The sequence below is a fragment of the Symphodus melops genome (assembly GCF_947650265.1).
Source record: "Symphodus melops genome assembly, chromosome: 5".
In the NCBI taxonomy this organism is placed as follows: domain Eukaryota; kingdom Metazoa; phylum Chordata; class Actinopteri; order Labriformes; family Labridae; genus Symphodus; species Symphodus melops.
The window spans coordinates 29,326,997-29,345,111 of NC_136695.1; the positions used below are offsets into that span (position 1 = coordinate 29,326,997).

General features: G+C 39.7%; 3 protein-coding genes and 1 long non-coding RNA gene across 5 annotated transcripts; 1 reads left to right on the top strand and 3 right to left on the bottom strand.

Annotated features, from left to right (window-relative positions):
* Nucleotides 1-3,545: 3,545 nt before the first annotated feature.
* LOC306824384 (uncharacterized protein) lies at nucleotides 3,546-7,699 on the bottom strand. The gene is made up of 6 exons (XM_079344505.1): nucleotides 7,634-7,699; nucleotides 6,837-6,904; nucleotides 5,737-6,022; nucleotides 5,394-5,548; nucleotides 4,812-5,100; nucleotides 3,546-3,949 (listed from the first exon to the last, which is right to left on the bottom strand). The coding sequence occupies exons 2-6, from the start codon at nucleotides 6,898-6,900 to the stop codon at nucleotides 3,802-3,804; spliced, it is 942 nt and encodes a 313-aa protein (XP_079200631.1). The 5' UTR covers nucleotides 6,901-6,904; nucleotides 7,634-7,699; the 3' UTR covers nucleotides 3,546-3,801.
* On the top strand, nucleotides 4,614-14,933 carry LOC306824390. Of its 2 annotated transcripts, XR_013779136.1 has the most exons (3): nucleotides 4,614-4,662; nucleotides 9,672-9,756; nucleotides 14,733-14,933. It is a non-coding gene; the product is annotated as an uncharacterized lncRNA (long non-coding RNA). The 2 variants fall into 2 exon arrangements; XR_013779137.1 differs by lacking the exon at nucleotides 4,614-4,662 and having other exon boundaries at nucleotides 9,646-9,756.
* Nucleotides 8,713-12,706, bottom strand: LOC306824382 (uncharacterized protein). The gene is made up of 6 exons (XM_079344503.1): nucleotides 12,619-12,706; nucleotides 11,820-11,887; nucleotides 10,744-11,029; nucleotides 10,403-10,557; nucleotides 9,819-10,107; nucleotides 8,713-8,948 (listed from the first exon to the last, which is right to left on the bottom strand). Exons 1-6 carry the CDS (start codon nucleotides 12,663-12,665, stop codon nucleotides 8,801-8,803), a joined length of 993 nt encoding a protein of 330 aa, XP_079200629.1. The 5' UTR covers nucleotides 12,666-12,706; the 3' UTR covers nucleotides 8,713-8,800.
* On the bottom strand, nucleotides 13,393-17,779 carry LOC306824383 (uncharacterized protein). The gene is made up of 6 exons (XM_079344504.1): nucleotides 17,676-17,779; nucleotides 16,880-16,947; nucleotides 15,772-16,057; nucleotides 15,431-15,585; nucleotides 14,841-15,129; nucleotides 13,393-13,927 (listed from the first exon to the last, which is right to left on the bottom strand). Exons 1-6 carry the CDS (start codon nucleotides 17,720-17,722, stop codon nucleotides 13,780-13,782), a joined length of 993 nt encoding a protein of 330 aa, XP_079200630.1. The 5' UTR covers nucleotides 17,723-17,779; the 3' UTR covers nucleotides 13,393-13,779.
* Nucleotides 17,780-18,115: the final 336 nt, after the last annotated feature.

Here is an 18,115-nt window from a genome sequence, read left to right on the forward strand (position 1 = left end):
CACTGTACCTGAAAACAATGGCTTTGTTGGTGAGGCTTCTCTAGGCTACTGCAGTATGAGGTTTTCAGTTGCTTTAACAGAACTCACAGTGGGTTTGCAGCACCATTGTCTTTTAAGTTGATGCCAATGTGAACTTCAGCCCCATCCAGCTTTTCTGAACAGCAGTCTACTCTGTTGGTGATGATAACGGAGGTGATGATGTAGTTGTCCAGCAGGTCTACTCTCCACCAAGGGTTAGCCATTTCTATAGTGCTGCTGCATGAACCGGCATCAAAATTTGATTCACGGTTTCCATCGATTGCATTGTAGGCATCCGCATTGTATGACAGAGCGCGATGCGACTGAGTTGCTTTGCCACGCAAGGCCACATTTTCTGTTGAGGAAATGCACAGATTTATATTAAATAGCTTCATGTTGAGCTTCAATCACAGCAATGATGAGGAAAATAGATTCACTGACATTGAGACATTGAGTTAAAATGCTTTTGATACCTATACGCAAAAAAGGTCTCGAGACCAGTCTCACAACTGTAAAGCCCTGTTTTGACCAAAGGCCCCCAAAACTAAAAGGTTCAGGGACGACTCTTCAAGGAACTAAAAGGTTGCTGTGGCCCATAGAAAGAAAATTAGTCCTGTGTTAAGTATCATTAAAGAAAAGAGGACTCTAATCAAAATGTAGAAGAGTGAACACTAGCTACCTCACCGACCCAATTTCACCGAAGCACATCTTTCAGGAAGATAAATTATATTAATGTCTCGGTTAATATTGGGGCAAAAAAAATTGGCTTTGATCTGCAAACACTTTCAAACACAGAGGATGACCTGACACCCTGCTGTGATTTACCAATAAGCATTCCTTATTGCCAAAAGTTCCTGGACCTTCAGAAAGTAGATAACCCATGGAAGGGTCTCTTTTAGGGGTAAACTTCTACCCCAGAACTACATTTCTACCTTGGTAGATTTGGTGGAAACATACATAGTTCCTGAAGAAGACCAGAGTTCTGGAGGACAGTTCCTCCGGTTCAAACGGGCCTGAAGTGGTACTATGGATTAGTATGAGAACTAGAATTGAGAAAATTCTTTTTGGACATCAATTACAATCAATAAAGAGAAAACCGTTATTAACACATTACAGTATACCTACCATAATTTCTGGCCAAGCACATTCCCAAGAGGGTCTGCCAAAGGACGACAACAACGTACTTCATTGTTCTGGTAGATACAGAAAAGAGAGAACATTTATCAGTAAAAGTCTTGAGATAACATTTCAAATGAGTTGCAATTTACAAATAAAGGATAAAGCATTTTATTTTCAAGTTCACTTGTTTGACTGAGTAATTCATTAAATAAAGTTAATTATTAATGTTAATTTGATAATCAAATTTTACCTATTAAACCCACCATAATTGTTGTTGTTAGCTCCTTCTAAAACCCCAATATTATGGTGCCCCGTGTGAGGCCTTGAAGAAAATGTTCTTTTCTTTAGGACATTACATTTTTGTTGTTGTTCAAGCAAAGCAGACATCAAGTTGTGTATTTTTGTGTGTTGATAAGTGAGTAGTTCAATTTTTGTGTGAGAGTGTAACTCATTATTGTTGTATAGCCAGCGTGCCTGAGAGGTGTGACCTCCCCCAATTCTGAGAGGACTTGAGTTGAGAATGCTTGCGTCTTGCTAATATGACAGACTGCAGTGATCTGGTTTGGAAACCTTAGATCAGATTGAATCTCCTGTTGACTTATTTAGCTTTATCAGATCATTCATATTTGCAGGAAAATAAACACCAGGCAAAGCTAGCCCAGGTGCAAGAAGAATGCAGGATAGACTTAAGACCTGACAACATGACTGCAAGGCCCTGCAGGAGGAAAATAAAATATTGCAAGAAAGTTGTAGGTTAGCCAGACAGATTAAACAAAGTGTAACGGTATCCAGAAAGAATACTCTACAGCAACCTACCTTTTGTTGCAGAGATAGATAGATAGATAGATAGATAGATAGATAGATAGATAGATAGATAGATAGATAGATAGATAGATAGATAGATAGATAGATAGATAGATAGATAGATAGATAGATAGATAGATAGATAGATAGATAGATAGATAGATAGATAGATAGATAGATAGATAGATAGATAGATAGATACTTTATTGATCCCGAGGGAAATTCAAGTAAAGCCTCAGAAGACGACGAGGAGCTGCTGTAGCTGCTTCTGTATCGATGATTATGACTCAGTGTTGGCCACATTAGGATATTTATTCCCACGTCTTATCATGACACACACGTTGATAATTTACCACAGTTGACTTTATTGCTTCCTTGTCTGTAGATGACACTCATTTTGATTATCAATCAGGTCAGGTCAGGATGGGCAACTTTTTATGATGTTTTTCTTTTTCAGTTCCACTTTAACATCTGTGTGCCCATTACGTTTGTCCATAAAAACAGACACAGATAAGTATGAAATCTATTTAATATATTTGAAGCAGAATGCAGACAGCATTGGTGTTCGCTGAATCAAAGCACCCAAAGGTCAAAAAGGCTTCCTAGAATAAGTCTTCAACTTTTTAATCTGATGTTAGAACCTGTTGTAACTTCTCCTGACAGGCTTTGTTTGGTTTGGAGATAATATATATTTATACGTTTATTATAATCTACAAAGTTTCAAAGTAAGATGTCATGGATAAAAAATGTGAAAACTCCTCTGGGATCTAGTCCAGTCTAGATTCATAGACCTCAATCTCACAGACAGGACAATATGTCATACGTCAATATGCAGGTGACCGGTGTATGGAAACCCTGGTAGGACTAGTTGGGTCTTAAACTTGGTTCCACCAATCAGGTTTAAGACCCATTTCCTCTGTCCATTCAGCCTCTGCATAACCACCTGATCCACCTAGACTCGTCCCCGCCCACCAACACACTCATACAGACACGGCCAATGACAGGCACACTCACTCACACACTGCTGAGGAGGAGACAGGGCTGCCCATTTCATTTGAACATTCATTCATACATAACTGTGAACTCAGGCTCATAAGGAAGTACCTCAATACTTGTTTCAGAGTAGATTAGAAAAGTGGAATAAATGAACCGAGCTTGGTGTTTGGCCTCACTGTGGTTAAATGTTAATTCTTTGCTGCTACAGCCACATGGGTCATATTCTCTTGTCCATTTGCTGAATTGTATTCCTCGGATTCTTTTGACTCGCATTCTGAGCTAGACACAACCAATCTATTTCAACACCTACTCAGAGAGGTGTTCTAATAATGGTTATATCTGAAAATTAAGATTTTTAAGTTTACATGTTCACAACAATTCTTAGGGCAGTAGCGCTCCAAATTAAAATTCAATAAAGGTGCTGTGAATCCTTTATTCAAAATAACTCTCTAATTCACTTATGGATGGTCATATTAGATTACTTTGGATGACTTTGTCCACCGTGGTGGAAATTTGTCTTTGGCTTCTCCGAAATGCAAAAAACACAAGACAAATTAAAACACTCCACAAAGTACAACATTACGCGATAAATAAATAAGTTGTGCAAACAGGCTACAAAAAGTTTTTATAAGGCTCGGAATTAGATCAGTCACTGATGTCCTAATTATGATGAATTTGTATATATACAGCAAGTCTTTAATTACTCGTTTATATTTTTAGTTAATTGTTAATATTTTGTGTTTACACTGTACAGAGAGAGCACAGGGGGATCAATAAAGATTATCCTTAAAACAAGATTACTTTATTGTGTGACAACATTTTATTGTTTTCATTGTCAATAAAGCCATGTCTTATGAGCTGATGCTAATCCAGGACGGAGCCATAGACCTCCACCTCACACAGGGTCAGGTACTCCGTCCTTCCTGGGATGACCACGTTCACGTAGCGTCCATCCATCCCATTACACTTAAATTCAGCAGTCGCTCCGGCGGGGATGTTCAGCACGGCGCACCTGACAAAATAAAGACGTCACATTATTTAATACACAAACCATTTTAAACATTCTCTGTAATAACTGTTCCATGATTTGTACAGAGCTGAAACCGATAACGGCCTACTTCTGATGGCAGAAACTATAAGATTTGTGATACGTTTTCATATTGTTGAATTTACAAGATAAGTTCATAAAATGAGTAGGGGAGCCATAATGTTTATTTATGTTTTTACTTTTGTTGATTATTTGTTTTTCCCCTTAAATGAGTTTAAAATAATTTCTGGTCATTTGCAGTGGGTGTGGCTTAACCTTATTTTCACCTCGTCATTGAGTGGGTTTTTAATATTTTCTGTTGGCCGTCATTGTAATTATCTCCTTTTGATTGTTGAGCCACCCGAGCCCTTCCAGAGAGGGGGCGTGGTCAGACAGCTCATTTACATATTTAAAGCTACAGACACAGAAACAGCCTGTTCTGAGCAGGGCTGAAATAGAGGGGTTTATAGACATGATCAAATACAGGATCAGAGTGGATTTACTACACACATGAAGAGGAGCTCTGACACTGATTTCACCTGAAGAGGAAGAAGAGGATAGCTAGCTAGCTAGATAAAGAAATGCACATAACCTGCGCAGGAAAAGAAAAGTTATAATCAGACATTATTGCATAACAATTGACAAGTGTTGACCTTTTGAAAGTATATGTTGTTTATGCATGTACAGTGGTGTTTGATGTGTGGGAGGTGAAAAAAGTGTGAGAACAGACATTAGACAGTCAGTACAGATCTTAAGGGTGCAAATTAAAAGTGCAGATTTAAAGTGATGGCAGAATAATGAGGTGAAAACAGACATAATTAAAGTGATTAAAGTGAGTGAACATTACCTGGGGTTGTTGTTGCCGTTGTTTTCAATAGAGTCTCCAATGCGGAGCTCGGCTCCGTTCAGTCGTGATGCGGACTGAGAATTTTTGCGGTTGGTTATCTTAACAGAAGACACTTTGTGGGATTTTATCAAATCCAGTCGCCACCAGGGGGTGAATTCTTGGCTGGTGTGAGTGCAGGACCCATGGGCCCGATCGTTGTCATTATTTCCATCAACAGCTAAGAGTGCCAGGCCGTTTGGATTATACAGTGAAGACTGTGACGCTCTTCCTTTGAGCGCCAGATTCTCTCCTGAAAAATAAAAAGCATGCTCACAAATATACTTGTTCTTCTGTGTTTTAATCACTTAATCATCTAAAATATTTCTTGGGAGGGAAGACCACCACATCTGCCTGTTTCTATCATCATAAAGTCATAACTGATGTGAAGCCATTCCAACATACGAGTAATGCTGTTTATGTTGAGCAGCCAATCACAATCAAGTATCCAACCAGGTCAAGGTATAAAGTTTAACCTTTAGATACACGCTTTTAACAAAATGACTTTCCTTATTTAAAATAGAACTGTATGGCTAAAATCCTCACCAGTCGGGGCAAGGTATCCATAAACCTCCACTTCACAGAGAGTAAGAACCCTGTTAGCACCAGGTAGATTGAGCGTCACATAACGTCCAGTCGTAGGAGTACTCAGAGTCAGCGTGTGTGATTTTCCTGCAGGGATCGAGGGAATTGTTCCAGCCCTGAAACAGACACGGAAACATGTTCAAATGATCAGAGTCTACCTGCGATGTCTCAGGTAGAGACAACATGTCCGTTAAAACATCATGCTTTTGTAGTGACACGTCTCTCTGTGATCAGTCCCGACTGTGCAGTAGCTAACTCTCAGCTCGTGCAGTATGAGGTTTTCAGTAGCTTTAACAGAACTCACAGTGGGTTTGAAACACCATTGTCTTTTAAGCTGTTGCCGATGTGAACCTCAACTCCATTAAGCCTGTCTGCACAGCAGTCTTGTCTGTTGGTGATGACGACAGAGGTGATGATGTAGCTGTCCAGCAGGTCCACTCTCCACCAGGGGTTGGCCATTTTTATAGTGTGAGTGCATGAACCAGCGCCGAAGACTGCTTCTCGGTTTCCATCGATTGCACTGTAGGCTGCCCCAAAGTTATGCTGATAGCGATGTGACTGAGTTGCTTTGCCACGCAAGGCCACATTTTCTGTTGAGGAAATAGACAGATTTATATCAAATAACTTCATGTTGTCAGATTCATACTCACTAAAAGGAAGTTTTTTTCCCCAACAATGCACATAAAACTTGTTTAGTAGGATTTTCTGGCATGATGATTTTACATTGGTCTTAAATCAGTTGGAGAGGAAATGAAGGGAGCAGAAAGTTTCATGCTCCAAACAGTAAAAACTGTTTGCGTTTCCACAACCAACTGTGCCCCATTTGGTAGGCGGCGTGTAAGCTGGATGCCGATAGCCACTTCAGCTACTTAATAGCATCACATTTAGCAGCTATCAGCTGCACTGTTAATAAATTCAAAAAAGGAGAAAAATGTGACAAAAACAATGGAAGACATCCAGCAGTTCATCTACATTGTCATCTGGCTTTTTATTATAATTATATAAAAAAAAAAAATCCTCATCTTGTGTGCAGCAGGTGTGTCACCAATTTAGACCGTAACACTGGGAAGGTGATCGCTGTTACAGGGGGAAAAAAAAAACCCAAATGACTTGAGGTTCTTATGGAAAGAGGCGTTCTTTCTTCTAATCACAGTACTGGCCTGGAAAAAGAGCCAATCATTGGTGGTCTTGATTTAAACTCCACCCAGACTGAGACTGAGACAAGATGCTTTCAATTCCCAGACCGAGACCTTTAAAAAGTGGTCTCGAGACCAAGAACGATCTTGTGTTTCCAAATGCAACACAACATGGTACTATGGATTAGTATGAGAACTACAATTTAGAGAACTCAGTTCAAAAACAATATGGAGAAAAAAAGTTATTCTCACATTACAGTATACTTACCATAATTTCTGGCCAAACACGTTCCCAAGAAGGTCAGCCAAAGGAGGACAACAACGTGCTTCATTGTTCTGGTTGGGTCAGAAAGGAGTGAACATGTTTCAGTAAAGTGTCTTGAGGAACATTTGTAGTGAGTTGGCTTTTTACAAATAAAGGAGGATAGAGAAATAGAGAAAATCTGGGTCGAGGATCCCTAGTGTCAAAACACCCCGAGTTACCTTTTTAAAATCAACCTCTCTGAAAGACGATGGCACCTCAGGATGTTGTACTGGTTTACTGACCAAGCTTCAAAATAGAATTTTTTTAAGCGTTGTCCCTGGCTCACTCAAAGTTTGTGCCAAAACTTTGTTGTAAAAACTTTTCACATACTGAATTCTCAGGATACCGGTCCACATACTGTTTGTTCTTCCACTTTCACTCTACCAACAGTTAAATACAAAACATGTTTAGAAAATGTTTAATTAGTGCCTTTTTTAAAAATACATTTTCAGTGTTTATATGAGAAATTAAGAGAAATGCAATCTCTCTAACAGTTAGGTTTTTAATATGTTCTGTATCTTCTGTTCCAAAAGCTTAGAAGAGAAAAAGATTATACAGTACATCCCTGCAGATAATAGTCAGAACAGAGAAGAGATAACTTTACACTGTAAACGAGCTGTAGATGTTGGTAGAGTCAATAGTATTACTGAACCGAGTCAGTCTTTGGTTTTAACACCGCCTCTCTACTTTTCAACAGATGCCTGTTTTCTCTGATGGGAAACCATGACCATCATATTATTGATTCTCCCCCATCAACCTACCGGTAAAAGTTATTCCTCTTCACACACACACACACGCCACGCTTGACATACGAATGACAATGACAATGAACTGAGGCAAACACAGAGACTAAATAGACACAGGGTAATCAGACACAGGTGAGACTAACGAGACAGGTGAGGAACATCAGGGTCATCACAAAGGCGGGAAACAGTAGTTGGGTCTTAAACTTGGTTCCACCAATCAGGTTTAAGACCCATTTCCTCCGTCCATTCAGCCTCTGCATAACCACCTGATCCACCTAGACTCGTCCCCGCCCACCAACACACTCATACAGACACGGCCAATGACAGGCACACTCACACACTGCTGAGGAGGAGACAGGGCTGCCCATTTCATTTGAGCATTCATTCATACATAACTGTGAACTCAGGCTCATAAGGAAGTACCTCAATACTTGTTTCAGAGTAGATTAGAAAAGTGGAATAAATGAACTGAGCTTGGTGTTTAGCCTCACTGTGGTTAAATGTTAATTCTTTGCTGCTACAGCCACATGGGTCATATTCTCTTGTCCATTTGCTGAATTGTATTCCTCGGATTCTTTTGACTCGCATTCTGAGTTAGACACAACCAATCTATTTCAACACCTACTCAGAGAGGTGTTCTAATAATGGTTATATCTGAAAATTAAGATTTTTAAGTTTACATGTTTACAACAATTCTTAGGGCAGTAGCGCTCCAAATTAAAATTCAATAAAGGTGCTGTGAATCCTTTATTCAAAATAACTCTCTAATTCACTTATGGATGGTCATATTAGATTACTTTGGATGACTTTATTGTCCACCGTGGTGGAAATTTGTCTTTGGCTTCTCCGAAATGCAAAAAACACAAGACAAATTAAAACACTCCACAAAGTACAACATTACGCAATAAATAAATAAGTTGTGCAAACAGGCTACAAAAAGTTTTTATAAGGCTCGGAATTAGATCAGTCACTGATGTCCTAATTATGATGAATTTGTACAAAAACAGCAAGTCTTTAATTACTTGTTTATATTTTTAGTTAATTGTTAATATTTAGTGTTTACACTGTACAGAGAGAGCACAGGGGGATCAATAAAGATTATCCTTAAAACAAGATTACTTTATTGTGTGACAACATTTTATTGTTTTCAATGTCAATAAAGCCATGTCTTATGAGCTGATGCTAATCCAGGACGGAGCCATAGACCTCCACCTCACACAGGGTCAGGTACTCCGTCCTTCCTGGGATGACCACGTTCACGTAGCGTCCATCCATCCCATTACACTTAAATTCAGCAGTCGCTCCGGCGGGGATGTTCAGCACGGCGCACCTGACAAAATAAAGACGTCACATTATTTAATACACAAACCATTTTAAACATATTCTCTGTAATAACTGTTCCATGATTTGTACAGAGCTGAAACCGATAACGGCCTACTTCTGATGGCAGAAACTATAAGATTTGTGATACGTTTACATATTGTTGAATTTACAAGATAAGTTCATAAAATGAGTAGGGGAGCCATAATGTTTATTATGTTTTTACTTTCGTTGATTATTTGTTTTTCCCCTTAAATGGATTTCAAATCATTTCTGGTCATTTCCAGTGGGTGTGGTTTAACCTTATTTTCACCTCGTCATTGAGTGGGTTTTTAATATTTTCTGTTGGCCGTCATTGTAATTATCTCCTTTTGATTGTTGAGCCACCCGAGCCCTTCCAGAGAGGGGGCGTGGTCAGACAGCTCATTTACATATTTAAAGCTACAGACACAGAAACAGCCTGTTCTGAGCAGGGCTGAAATAGAGGGGTTTACATCAAATACAGGATCAGAGTGGATTTACAACAACACACTTCACACACATGACGAAGAGGAGCGAGGACACTGATTTCACCTGAAGAGGAAGAAGAGGATAGCTAGCTAGATAGATAAAGAAATGCACATAAGCTGTGCAGGAAAAAAAAAAGTTATAGTCAGACATTATTGCATAACAATTGACAAGTGTTGACCTTTTAAAAGTATATGTTGTTTATGCATGTACAGTGGTGTTTGAGGTGTGGGTAGTGAAAAAAGTGTGAGAACAGACATTAGACAGTCAGTACAGATATTAAGGGTGCAAATTAAAAATGCAGATTTAAAGTGATAGCAGAATAATGAGGTGAAAACAGACAATTAAAGTGATTAAAGTGAGTGAACATTACCTGGGGTTGTTGTTGCCGTTGTTTTCAATAGAGTCTCCAATGCGGAGCTCGGCTCCGTTCAGTCGTGATGCGGACTGAGAATTTTTGCGGTTGGTTATCTTAACAGAAGACACTTTGTGGGATTTTATCAAATCCAGTCGCCACCAGGGGGTGAATTCTTGGCTGGTGTGAGTGCAGGACCCATGGGCCCGATCGCTGTCATTATTTCCATCAACAGCTAAGAGTGCCAGGCCGTTTGGATGATACAGGGAAGACTGTGACGCTCTTCCTTTGAGCGCAAGATTCTCTCCTGAAAAATAAAAAGCATGCTCTCACAAATATACTTGTTCTTCTGCGTTTTAATCACTTAATCATCTAAAATATTTCTTGGGAGGGAAGACCACCACATCTGCCTGTTTCTATCATCATAAAGTCATAACTGATGTGAAGCCATTCCAACATACGAGTAATGCCGTTTCTGTTGAGCAGCCAATCACAATCAAGTATCCAACCAGGTCAAGGTATAAAGTTTAACCTTTAGATGCACGCTTTTAACAAAATGACTTTCCTTATTTAAAATAGAACTGTATGGCTAAAATCCTCACCAGTCGGGGCAAGGTATCCATACACCTCCACTTCACAGAGAGTAAGAACCCTGTTAGCACCAGGTAGATTGATTGTCACATAACGTCCAGTCGTAGGAGTACTCAGAGTCAGCGTGTGTGATTTTCCTGCAGGGATCGAGGGAATTGTTCCAGCCCTGAAACAGACACAGAAACATGTTCAAATGATCAGCGTCTACCTGCGATGTCTCAGGGTCAGACAACACGTCTGTTAAAACATCATATGCTTTTGTAGTGACACGTCTGTGATCAGTCCGGACTGTGCAGTAGCTAACTCTCGGCTCGTGCAGTATGAGGTTTTCAGTAGCTTTAACAGAACTCACAGTGGGTTTGAAACACCATTGTCTTTTAAGCTGTTGCCGATGTGAACCTCAACTCCATTGAGCCTGTCTGCACAGCAGTCTTGTCTGTTGGTGATGACGACAGAGGTGATGATGTAGCTGTCCAGCAGGGCCACTCTCCACCAGGGGTTGGCCATTTTTATAGTGTGAGTGCATGAACCAGCGCCGAAGACTGCTTCTCGGTTTCCATCGATTGCACTGTAGGCTGCCCCAAAGTTATGCTGATAGCGATGTGACTGAGTTGCTTTGCCACGCAAGGCCACATTTTCTGTTGAGGAAATACACAGATTTATATCAAATAGCTTCATGTTGTCAGATTCATACTCACTGAAAGGAAGTTTTTCCCAACAATGCACATAAAACTTGTTTAGTAGGATTTTCTGGCATGATGATTTTACATTGGTCTTAAATCAGTTGGAGAGGAAATGAAGGGAGCAGAAAGTTTCATGCTCCAAACAGTAAAAACTGTTTGCGTTTCCACAACCAACCGTGCCCCATTTGGTAGGCGGCGTGTAAGCCGGATGCTGATAGCCACTTCAGCTACTTAATAGCATCACATTTAGCAGCTATCAGCTGCACCGTTAATAAATTCAAAAAAGGAGAAAAATGTGACAAAAACAATGGAAGACAATCAGCAGTTCATCAACATCGTCATTGGCATGTGGCTTTTTATTATTATATTGTTATACATTATATATTTTTTTAAATCCTCATCTTGTGTGCAGCAGGTGTGTCACCAATTTAGACCGTAACACTGGGAAGGTGATCGCTGTTACAGGGGAAAACAGAAATGACTTGAGGTTCTTATGGAAAGAGGCGTTCTTTCTTCTAATCACAGTACTGGCCTGGAAAAAGAGCCAATCATTGGTGGTCTTGATTTAAACTCCACCCAGACTGAGACCTTTAAAAAGTGGTCTCGAGACCAAGAACGAGCTAGTGTTTCCAAATGCAACACAACATGGTACTATGGATTAGTATGAGAACTACAATTTAGAGAACTCAGTTCAAAAACAATATGGAGAAAAAAAAAAGTTATTCTCACATTACAGTATACTTACCATAATTTCTGGCCAAACACGTTCCCAAGAAGGTCAGCCAAAGGAGGACAACAACGTGCTTCATTGTTCTGGTTGGGTCAGAAAGGAGTGAACATGTTTCAGTAAAGTGTCTTGAGGAACATTTGTAGTAAGTTGGCTTTTTACAAATAAAGGAGGATAGAGAAATAGAGAAAATCTGGGTCGAGGATCCCTAGTGTCAAAACACCCTGAGTTACCTTTTTAAAATCAACCTCTCTGAAAGACGATGGCACCTCAGGATGTTGTACTGGTTTACTGACCAAGCTTCAAAATAGAATTTTTTAAGCGTTGTCCCTGGCTCACTCAAAGTTTGTGCCAACACTTTGTTGTAAAAACTTTTCACATACTGAATTCTCAGGATACCGGTCCACATACTGTTTGTTCTTCCACTTTCACTCTACCAACAGTTAAATACAAAACATGTTTAGAAAATGTTTAATTAGTGCCTTTTTTAAAAATACATTTTCAGTGTTTATATGAGAAATTAAGAGAAATGCAATCTCTCTAACAGTTAGGTTTTTAATAATATGTTCTGTATCTTCTGTTCCAAAAGCTTAGAAGAGAAAAAGATTATACAGTACATCCCTGCAGATAATATTCAGAACAGAGAAGAGATAACTTTACACTGTAAACGAGCTGTAGATGTTGGTAGAGTCATTAGTATTACTGAACCGAGTCAGTCTTTGGTTTTAACACCGCCTCTCTACTTTTCAACAGATGCCCGTTTTCTCTGATGGGAAACCATGACCATCATATTATTGATTCTCCCCCATCAACCTACCGGTAAAAGTTATTCCTCTTCACACACCCACACGCCACGCTTGACATACGAATGACAATGACAATGAACTGAGGCAAACACAGAGACTAAATAGACACAGGGTAATCAGACACAGGTGAGACTAACGAGACAGGTGAGGAACATCAGGGTAATCACAAAGGCGGGAAACAGTAGTTGGGTCTTAAACTTGGTTCCACCAATCAGGTTTGAGACTCATTTCCTCTGTCCATTCAGCCTCTGCATAACCACCTGATCCACCTAGACACATCCCCGCCCACCAACCCACTCATACAGACACGGCCAATGACAGGCACACTCACTCACACACTGCTGAGGAGGAGACAGGGCTGCCCATTTCATTTGAGCATTCATTCATAACTGAACTCAGGCTCATAAGAAAGTACCTCAATACTTGTTTCAGAGTAGATTAGAAAAGTGGAATAAATGAACCGAGCTTGGTGTTTGGCCTCACTGTGGTTAAATGTTAATTCTTTGCTGCGACAGCCACATGGGTCATATTCTCTTGTCCATTTGCTGAATTGTATTCCTCGGATTCTTTTGACTCGCATTCTGAGCTAGACACAACCAATCTATTTCAACACCTACTCAGAGAGGTGTTCTAATAATGGTTATATCTGAAAATTAAGATTTTTAAGTTTACATGTTCACAACAATTCTTAGGGCAGTAGCGCTCCAAATTAAAATTCAATAAAGGTGCTGTGAATCCTTTATTCAAAATAACTCTCTAATTCACTTATGGATGGTCATTAGATTACTTTGGATGACTTTATTGTCCACCGTGGTGGAAATTTGTCTTTGGCTTCTCCGAAATGCAAAAAACACAAGACAAATTAAAACACTCCACAAAGTACAACATTACGCGATAAATAAATAAGTTGTGCAAACAGGCTACAAAAAGTTTTTATAAGGCTCGGAATTAGATCAGTCACTGATGTCCTAATTATGATGAATTTGTACAAAAACAGCAAGTCTTTAATTACTTGTTTATATTTTTAGTTAATTGTTAATATTTAGTGTTTACACTGTACAGAGAGAGCACAGGGGGATCAATAAAGATTATCCTTAAAACAAGATTACTTTATTGCGTGACAACATTTTATTGTTTTCAATGTCAATAAAGCCATGTCTTATGAGCTGATGCTAATCCAGGACGGAGCCATAGACCTCCACCTCACACAGGGTCAGGTACTCCGTCCTTCCTGGGATGACCACGTTCACGTAGCGTCCATCCATCCCATTACACTTAAATTCAGCAGTCGCTCCGGCGGGGATGTTCAGCACGGCGCACCTGACAAAATAAAGACGTCACATTATTTAATACACAAACCATTTTAAACATATTCTCTGTAATAACTGTTCCATGATTTGTACAGAGCTGAAACTGATAACAGCCTACTTCTGATGGCAGAAACTATAAGATTTGTGATACGTTTTCATATTGTTGAATTTACAAGATAAGTTCATAAAATGAGTAGGGGAGCCATAATGTTTATTATGTTTTTACTTTCGTTGATTATTTGTTTTTCCCCTTAAATGAGTTTCAAATCATTTCTGGTCATTTCCAGTGGGTGTGGTTTAACCTTATTTTCACCTCGTCATTGAGTGGGTTTTTAATATTTTCTGTTGGCCGTCATTGTAATTATCTCCTTTTGATTGTTGAGCCACCCGAGCCCTTCCAGAGAGGGGGCGTGGTCAGACAGCTCATTTACATATTTAAAGCTACAGACACAGAAACAGCCTGTTCTGAGCAGGGCTGAAATAGAGGAGTTTATAGACATCAAATACAGGATCAGAGCGGATTTACAACACACTTCACACACATGATGAAGAGGAGCTCTGACACTGATTTCACCTGAAGAAGAAGAGGATAGCTAGCTAGATAGATAAAGAAATGCACATAACCTGCGCAGGAAAAGAAAAGTTGTAATCAGACATTATTGCATAACAATTGACAAGTGTTGACCTTTTGAAAGTATATGTTGTTAATCATGTACAGTGGTGTTTGAGGTGTGGGTAGTGAAAAAAAGGTGAGAACGGACATTAGACAGTCAGTACAGATCTTAAGGGTGCAAATTAAAAAATGCAGATTAAAGTGATCGTCATTAAAGTGTCCAAACATTAAAAGTGCAGATTTAAAGTGATGGCAGAATAATGAGGTGAAAACAGACATAATTAAAGTGATTAAAGTGAGTGAACATTACCTGGGGTTGTTGTTGCCGTTGTTTTCAATAGAGTCTCCAATGCGGAGCTCGGCTCCGTTCAGTCGTGATGCGGACTGAGAATTTTTGCGGTTGGTTATCTTAACAGAAGACACTTTGTGGGATTTTATCAAATCCAGTCGCCACCAGGGGGTGAATTCTTGGCTGGTGTGAGTGCAGGACCCATGGGCCCGATCGCTGTCATTATTTCCATCAACAGCTAAGAGTGCCAGGCCGTTTGGATTATACAGTGAAGACTGTGACGCTCTTCCTTTGAGCGCCAGATTCTCCCCTGAAAAATAAAAAGCATGCTCTCACAAATACACTTGTTCTTCTGCGTTTTAATCACTTAATCATCTGAAATATTTCTTGGGAGGGAAGACCACCACATCTGCCTGTTTCTATTATCATAAAGTCATAACTGATGTGAAGCCATTCCAACATACGAGTAATGCTGTTTCTGTTTATGTTGAGCAGCCAATCACAATCAAGTATCCAACCAGGTCAAGGTATAAAGTTTAACCTTTAGATACACGCTTTTAACAAAATGACTTTCCTTATTTAAAATAGAACTGTATGGCTAAAATCCTCACCAGTCGGGGCAAGGTATCCATACACCTCCACTTCACAGAGAGTAAGAACCCTGTTAGCACCAGGTAGATTGAGCGTCACATAACGTCCAGTCGTAGGAGTACTCAGAGTCAGCGTGTGTGATTTTCCTGCAGGGATCGAGGGAATTGTTCCAGCCCTGAAACAGACAAACATGTTCAAATGATCAGCGTCTACCTGTGATGTCTCAGGGTCAGACAACACGTCTGTTAAAACATCATATGCTTTTGTAGTGACACGTCTCTCTGTGATCAGTCCGGACTGTGCAGTAGCTAACTCTCAGCTCGTGCAGTATGAGGTTTTCAGTAGCTTTAACAGAACTCACAGTGGGTTTGAAACACCATTGTCTTTTAAGCTGTTGCCGATGTGAACCTCAACTCCATTGAGCCTGTCTGCACAGCAGTCTTGTCTGTTGGTGATGACGACAGAGGTGATGATGTAGCTGTCCAGCAGGGCCACTCTCCACCAGGGGTTGGCCATTTTTATAGTGTGAGTGCATGAACCAGCGCCGAAGACTGCTTCTCTGTTTCCATCGATTGCATTGTAGGCTGCCCCAAAGTTATGCTGATAGCGATGTGACTGAGTTGCTTTGCCACGCAAGGCCACATTTTCTGTTGAGGAAATACACAGATTTATATCAAATAGCTTCATGTTGTCAGAGTCATACTCACTAAAAGGAAGTTTTTTCCCAACAATGCACATAAAACTTGTTTAGTAGGATTTTCTGGCATGATGATTTTACATTGGTCTTAAATCAGTTGGAGAGGAAATGAAGGGAGCAGAAAGTTTCATGCTCCAAACAGTAAAAACTGTTTGCGTTTCCACAACCAACTGTGCCCCATTTGGTAGGCGGCGTGTAAGCTGGATGCCGATAGCCACTTCAGCTACTTAATAGCATCACATTTAGCAGCTATCAGCTGCACTGTTTATAAATTCAAAAAAGGAGAAAAATGTGACAAAAACAAAACCGACAATGGAAGACATCCAGCAGTTCATCTACATTGTCATCTGGCTTTTTATTATAATTATATATTAAAAAAAAAATCCTCATCTTGTGTGCAGCAGGTGTGTCACCAATTTAGACCGTAACACTGGGAAGGTGATCGCTGTTACAGGGGGAAAAAAAAACCCAAATGACTTGAGGTTCTTATGGAAAGAGGCGTTCTTTCTTCTAATCACAGTACTGGCCTGGAAAAAGAGCCAATCATTGGTGGTCTTGATTTAAACTCCACCCAGACTGAGACTGAGACAAGATGCTTTCAATTCCCAGACCGAGACCTTTAAAAAGTGGTCTCGAGACCAAGAACGATCTTGTGTTTCCAAATGCAACACAACATGGTACTATGGATTAGTATGAGAACTACAATTTAGAGAACTCAGTTCAAAAACAATATGGAGAAAAAAAAGTTATGCCCACATTACAGTATACTTACCATAATTTCTGGCCAAACACGTTCCCAAGAAGGTCAGCCAAAGGAGGACAACAACGTGCTTCATTGTTCTGGTTGGGTCAGAAAGGAGTGAACATGTTTCAGTAAAGTGTCTTGAGGAACATTTGTAGTAAGTTGGCTTTTTACAAATAAAGGAGGATAGAGAAATAGAGAAAATCTGGGTCGAGGATCCGTAGTGTCAAAACACCCCGAGTTACCTTTTTAAAATCAACCTCTCTGAAAGACGATGGCACCTCAGGATGTTGTACTGGTTTACTGACCAAGCTTCAAAATAGAATTTTTTAAGCGTTGTCCCTGGCTCACTCAAAGTTTGTGCCAACACTTTGTTGTAAAAACTTTTCACATACTGAATTCTCAGGATACCGGTCCACATACTGTTTGTTCTTCCACTTTCACTCTACCAACAGTTAAATACAAAACATGTTTAGAAAATGTTTAATTAGTGCCTTTTTTAAAAATACATTTTCAGTGTTTATATGAGAAATTAAGAGAAATGCCTTCTCTCTAACAGTTAGGTTTTTAATATGTTCTGTATCTTCTGTTCCAAAAGCTTAGAAGAGAAAAAGATTATACAGTACATCCCTGCAGATAATAGTCAGAACAGAGAAGAGATAACTTTACACTGTAAACGAGCTGTAGATGTTGGTAGAGTCATTAGTATTACTGAACCGAGTCAGTCTTTGGTTTTAACACCGCCTCTCTACTTTTCAACAGATGCCCGTTTTCTCTGATGGGAAACCATGACCATCATATTATTGATTCTCCCCCATCAACCTACCGGTAAAAGTTATTCCTCTTCACACACCCACACGCCACGCTTGACATACGAATGACAATGACAATGAACTGAGGCAAACACAGAGACTAAATAGACACAGGGTAATCAGACACAGGTGAGACTAACGAGACAGGTGAGGAACATCAGGGTAATCACAAAGGCGGGAAACACAAGGAACAAGTAAAACCTGACCATGAAAAGACATGAACTAAAACAAGATATTACAAAATAAAACAGGAAACACTTAAAACAAGACTAGGAAACATTAAACACCAAACTAAGAACCTGAAAACACAAGTAACAGGAAAACAAGCCTACAGACAACATAGAAGAACACAAGGATACACGGAAACACACTCAGGACTAAAGTAAACCACACTAGGAACATACATACACAGAACACAAGGGAAATAATGAAAACGAAAACAAGATTAAATACA

Excerpts from the sequence above, each read along its gene's own strand:
- LOC306824382 (XM_079344503.1), bottom strand. The coding sequence starts at position 12,665 with ATGTCAAGCGTGGCGTGTGGGTGTGTGAAGAGGAATAACTTTTACCG. Across the intron at positions 10,558-10,743 it reads AATGGTGTTTCAAACCCACT|GGCTGGAACAATTCCCTCGA; the intron begins GTGAGTTCTGTT and ends TGTCTGTTTCAG. Across the intron at positions 8,949-9,818 it reads AACGGCAACAACAACCCCAG|GTGCGCCGTGCTGAACATCC; the intron begins GTAATGTTCACT and ends TTATTTTGTCAG.
- LOC306824383 (XM_079344504.1), bottom strand. The coding sequence starts at position 17,722 with ATGTCAAGCGTGGCGTGTGGGTGTGTGAAGAGGAATAACTTTTACCG. Across the intron at positions 15,130-15,430 it reads TGGATACCTTGCCCCGACTG|GGGAGAATCTGGCGCTCAAA; the intron begins GTGAGGATTTTA and ends TTTATTTTTCAG. Across the intron at positions 13,928-14,840 it reads AACGGCAACAACAACCCCAG|GTGCGCCGTGCTGAACATCC; the intron begins GTAATGTTCACT and ends TTATTTTGTCAG.
- LOC306824384 (XM_079344505.1), bottom strand. The coding sequence starts at position 6,900 with ATGAAGCACGTTGTTGTCCTCCTTTGGCTGACCTTCTTGGGAACGTGT. Across the intron at positions 6,023-6,836 it reads GTGTTTGGCCAGAAATTATG|AAAATGTGGCCTTGCGTGGC; the intron begins GTAAGTATACTG and ends TTTCCTCAACAG. Across the intron at positions 5,101-5,393 it reads TGGATACCTTGCCCCGACTG|GAGAGAATCTGGCGCTCAAA; the intron begins GTGAGGATTTTA and ends TTTATTTTTCAG.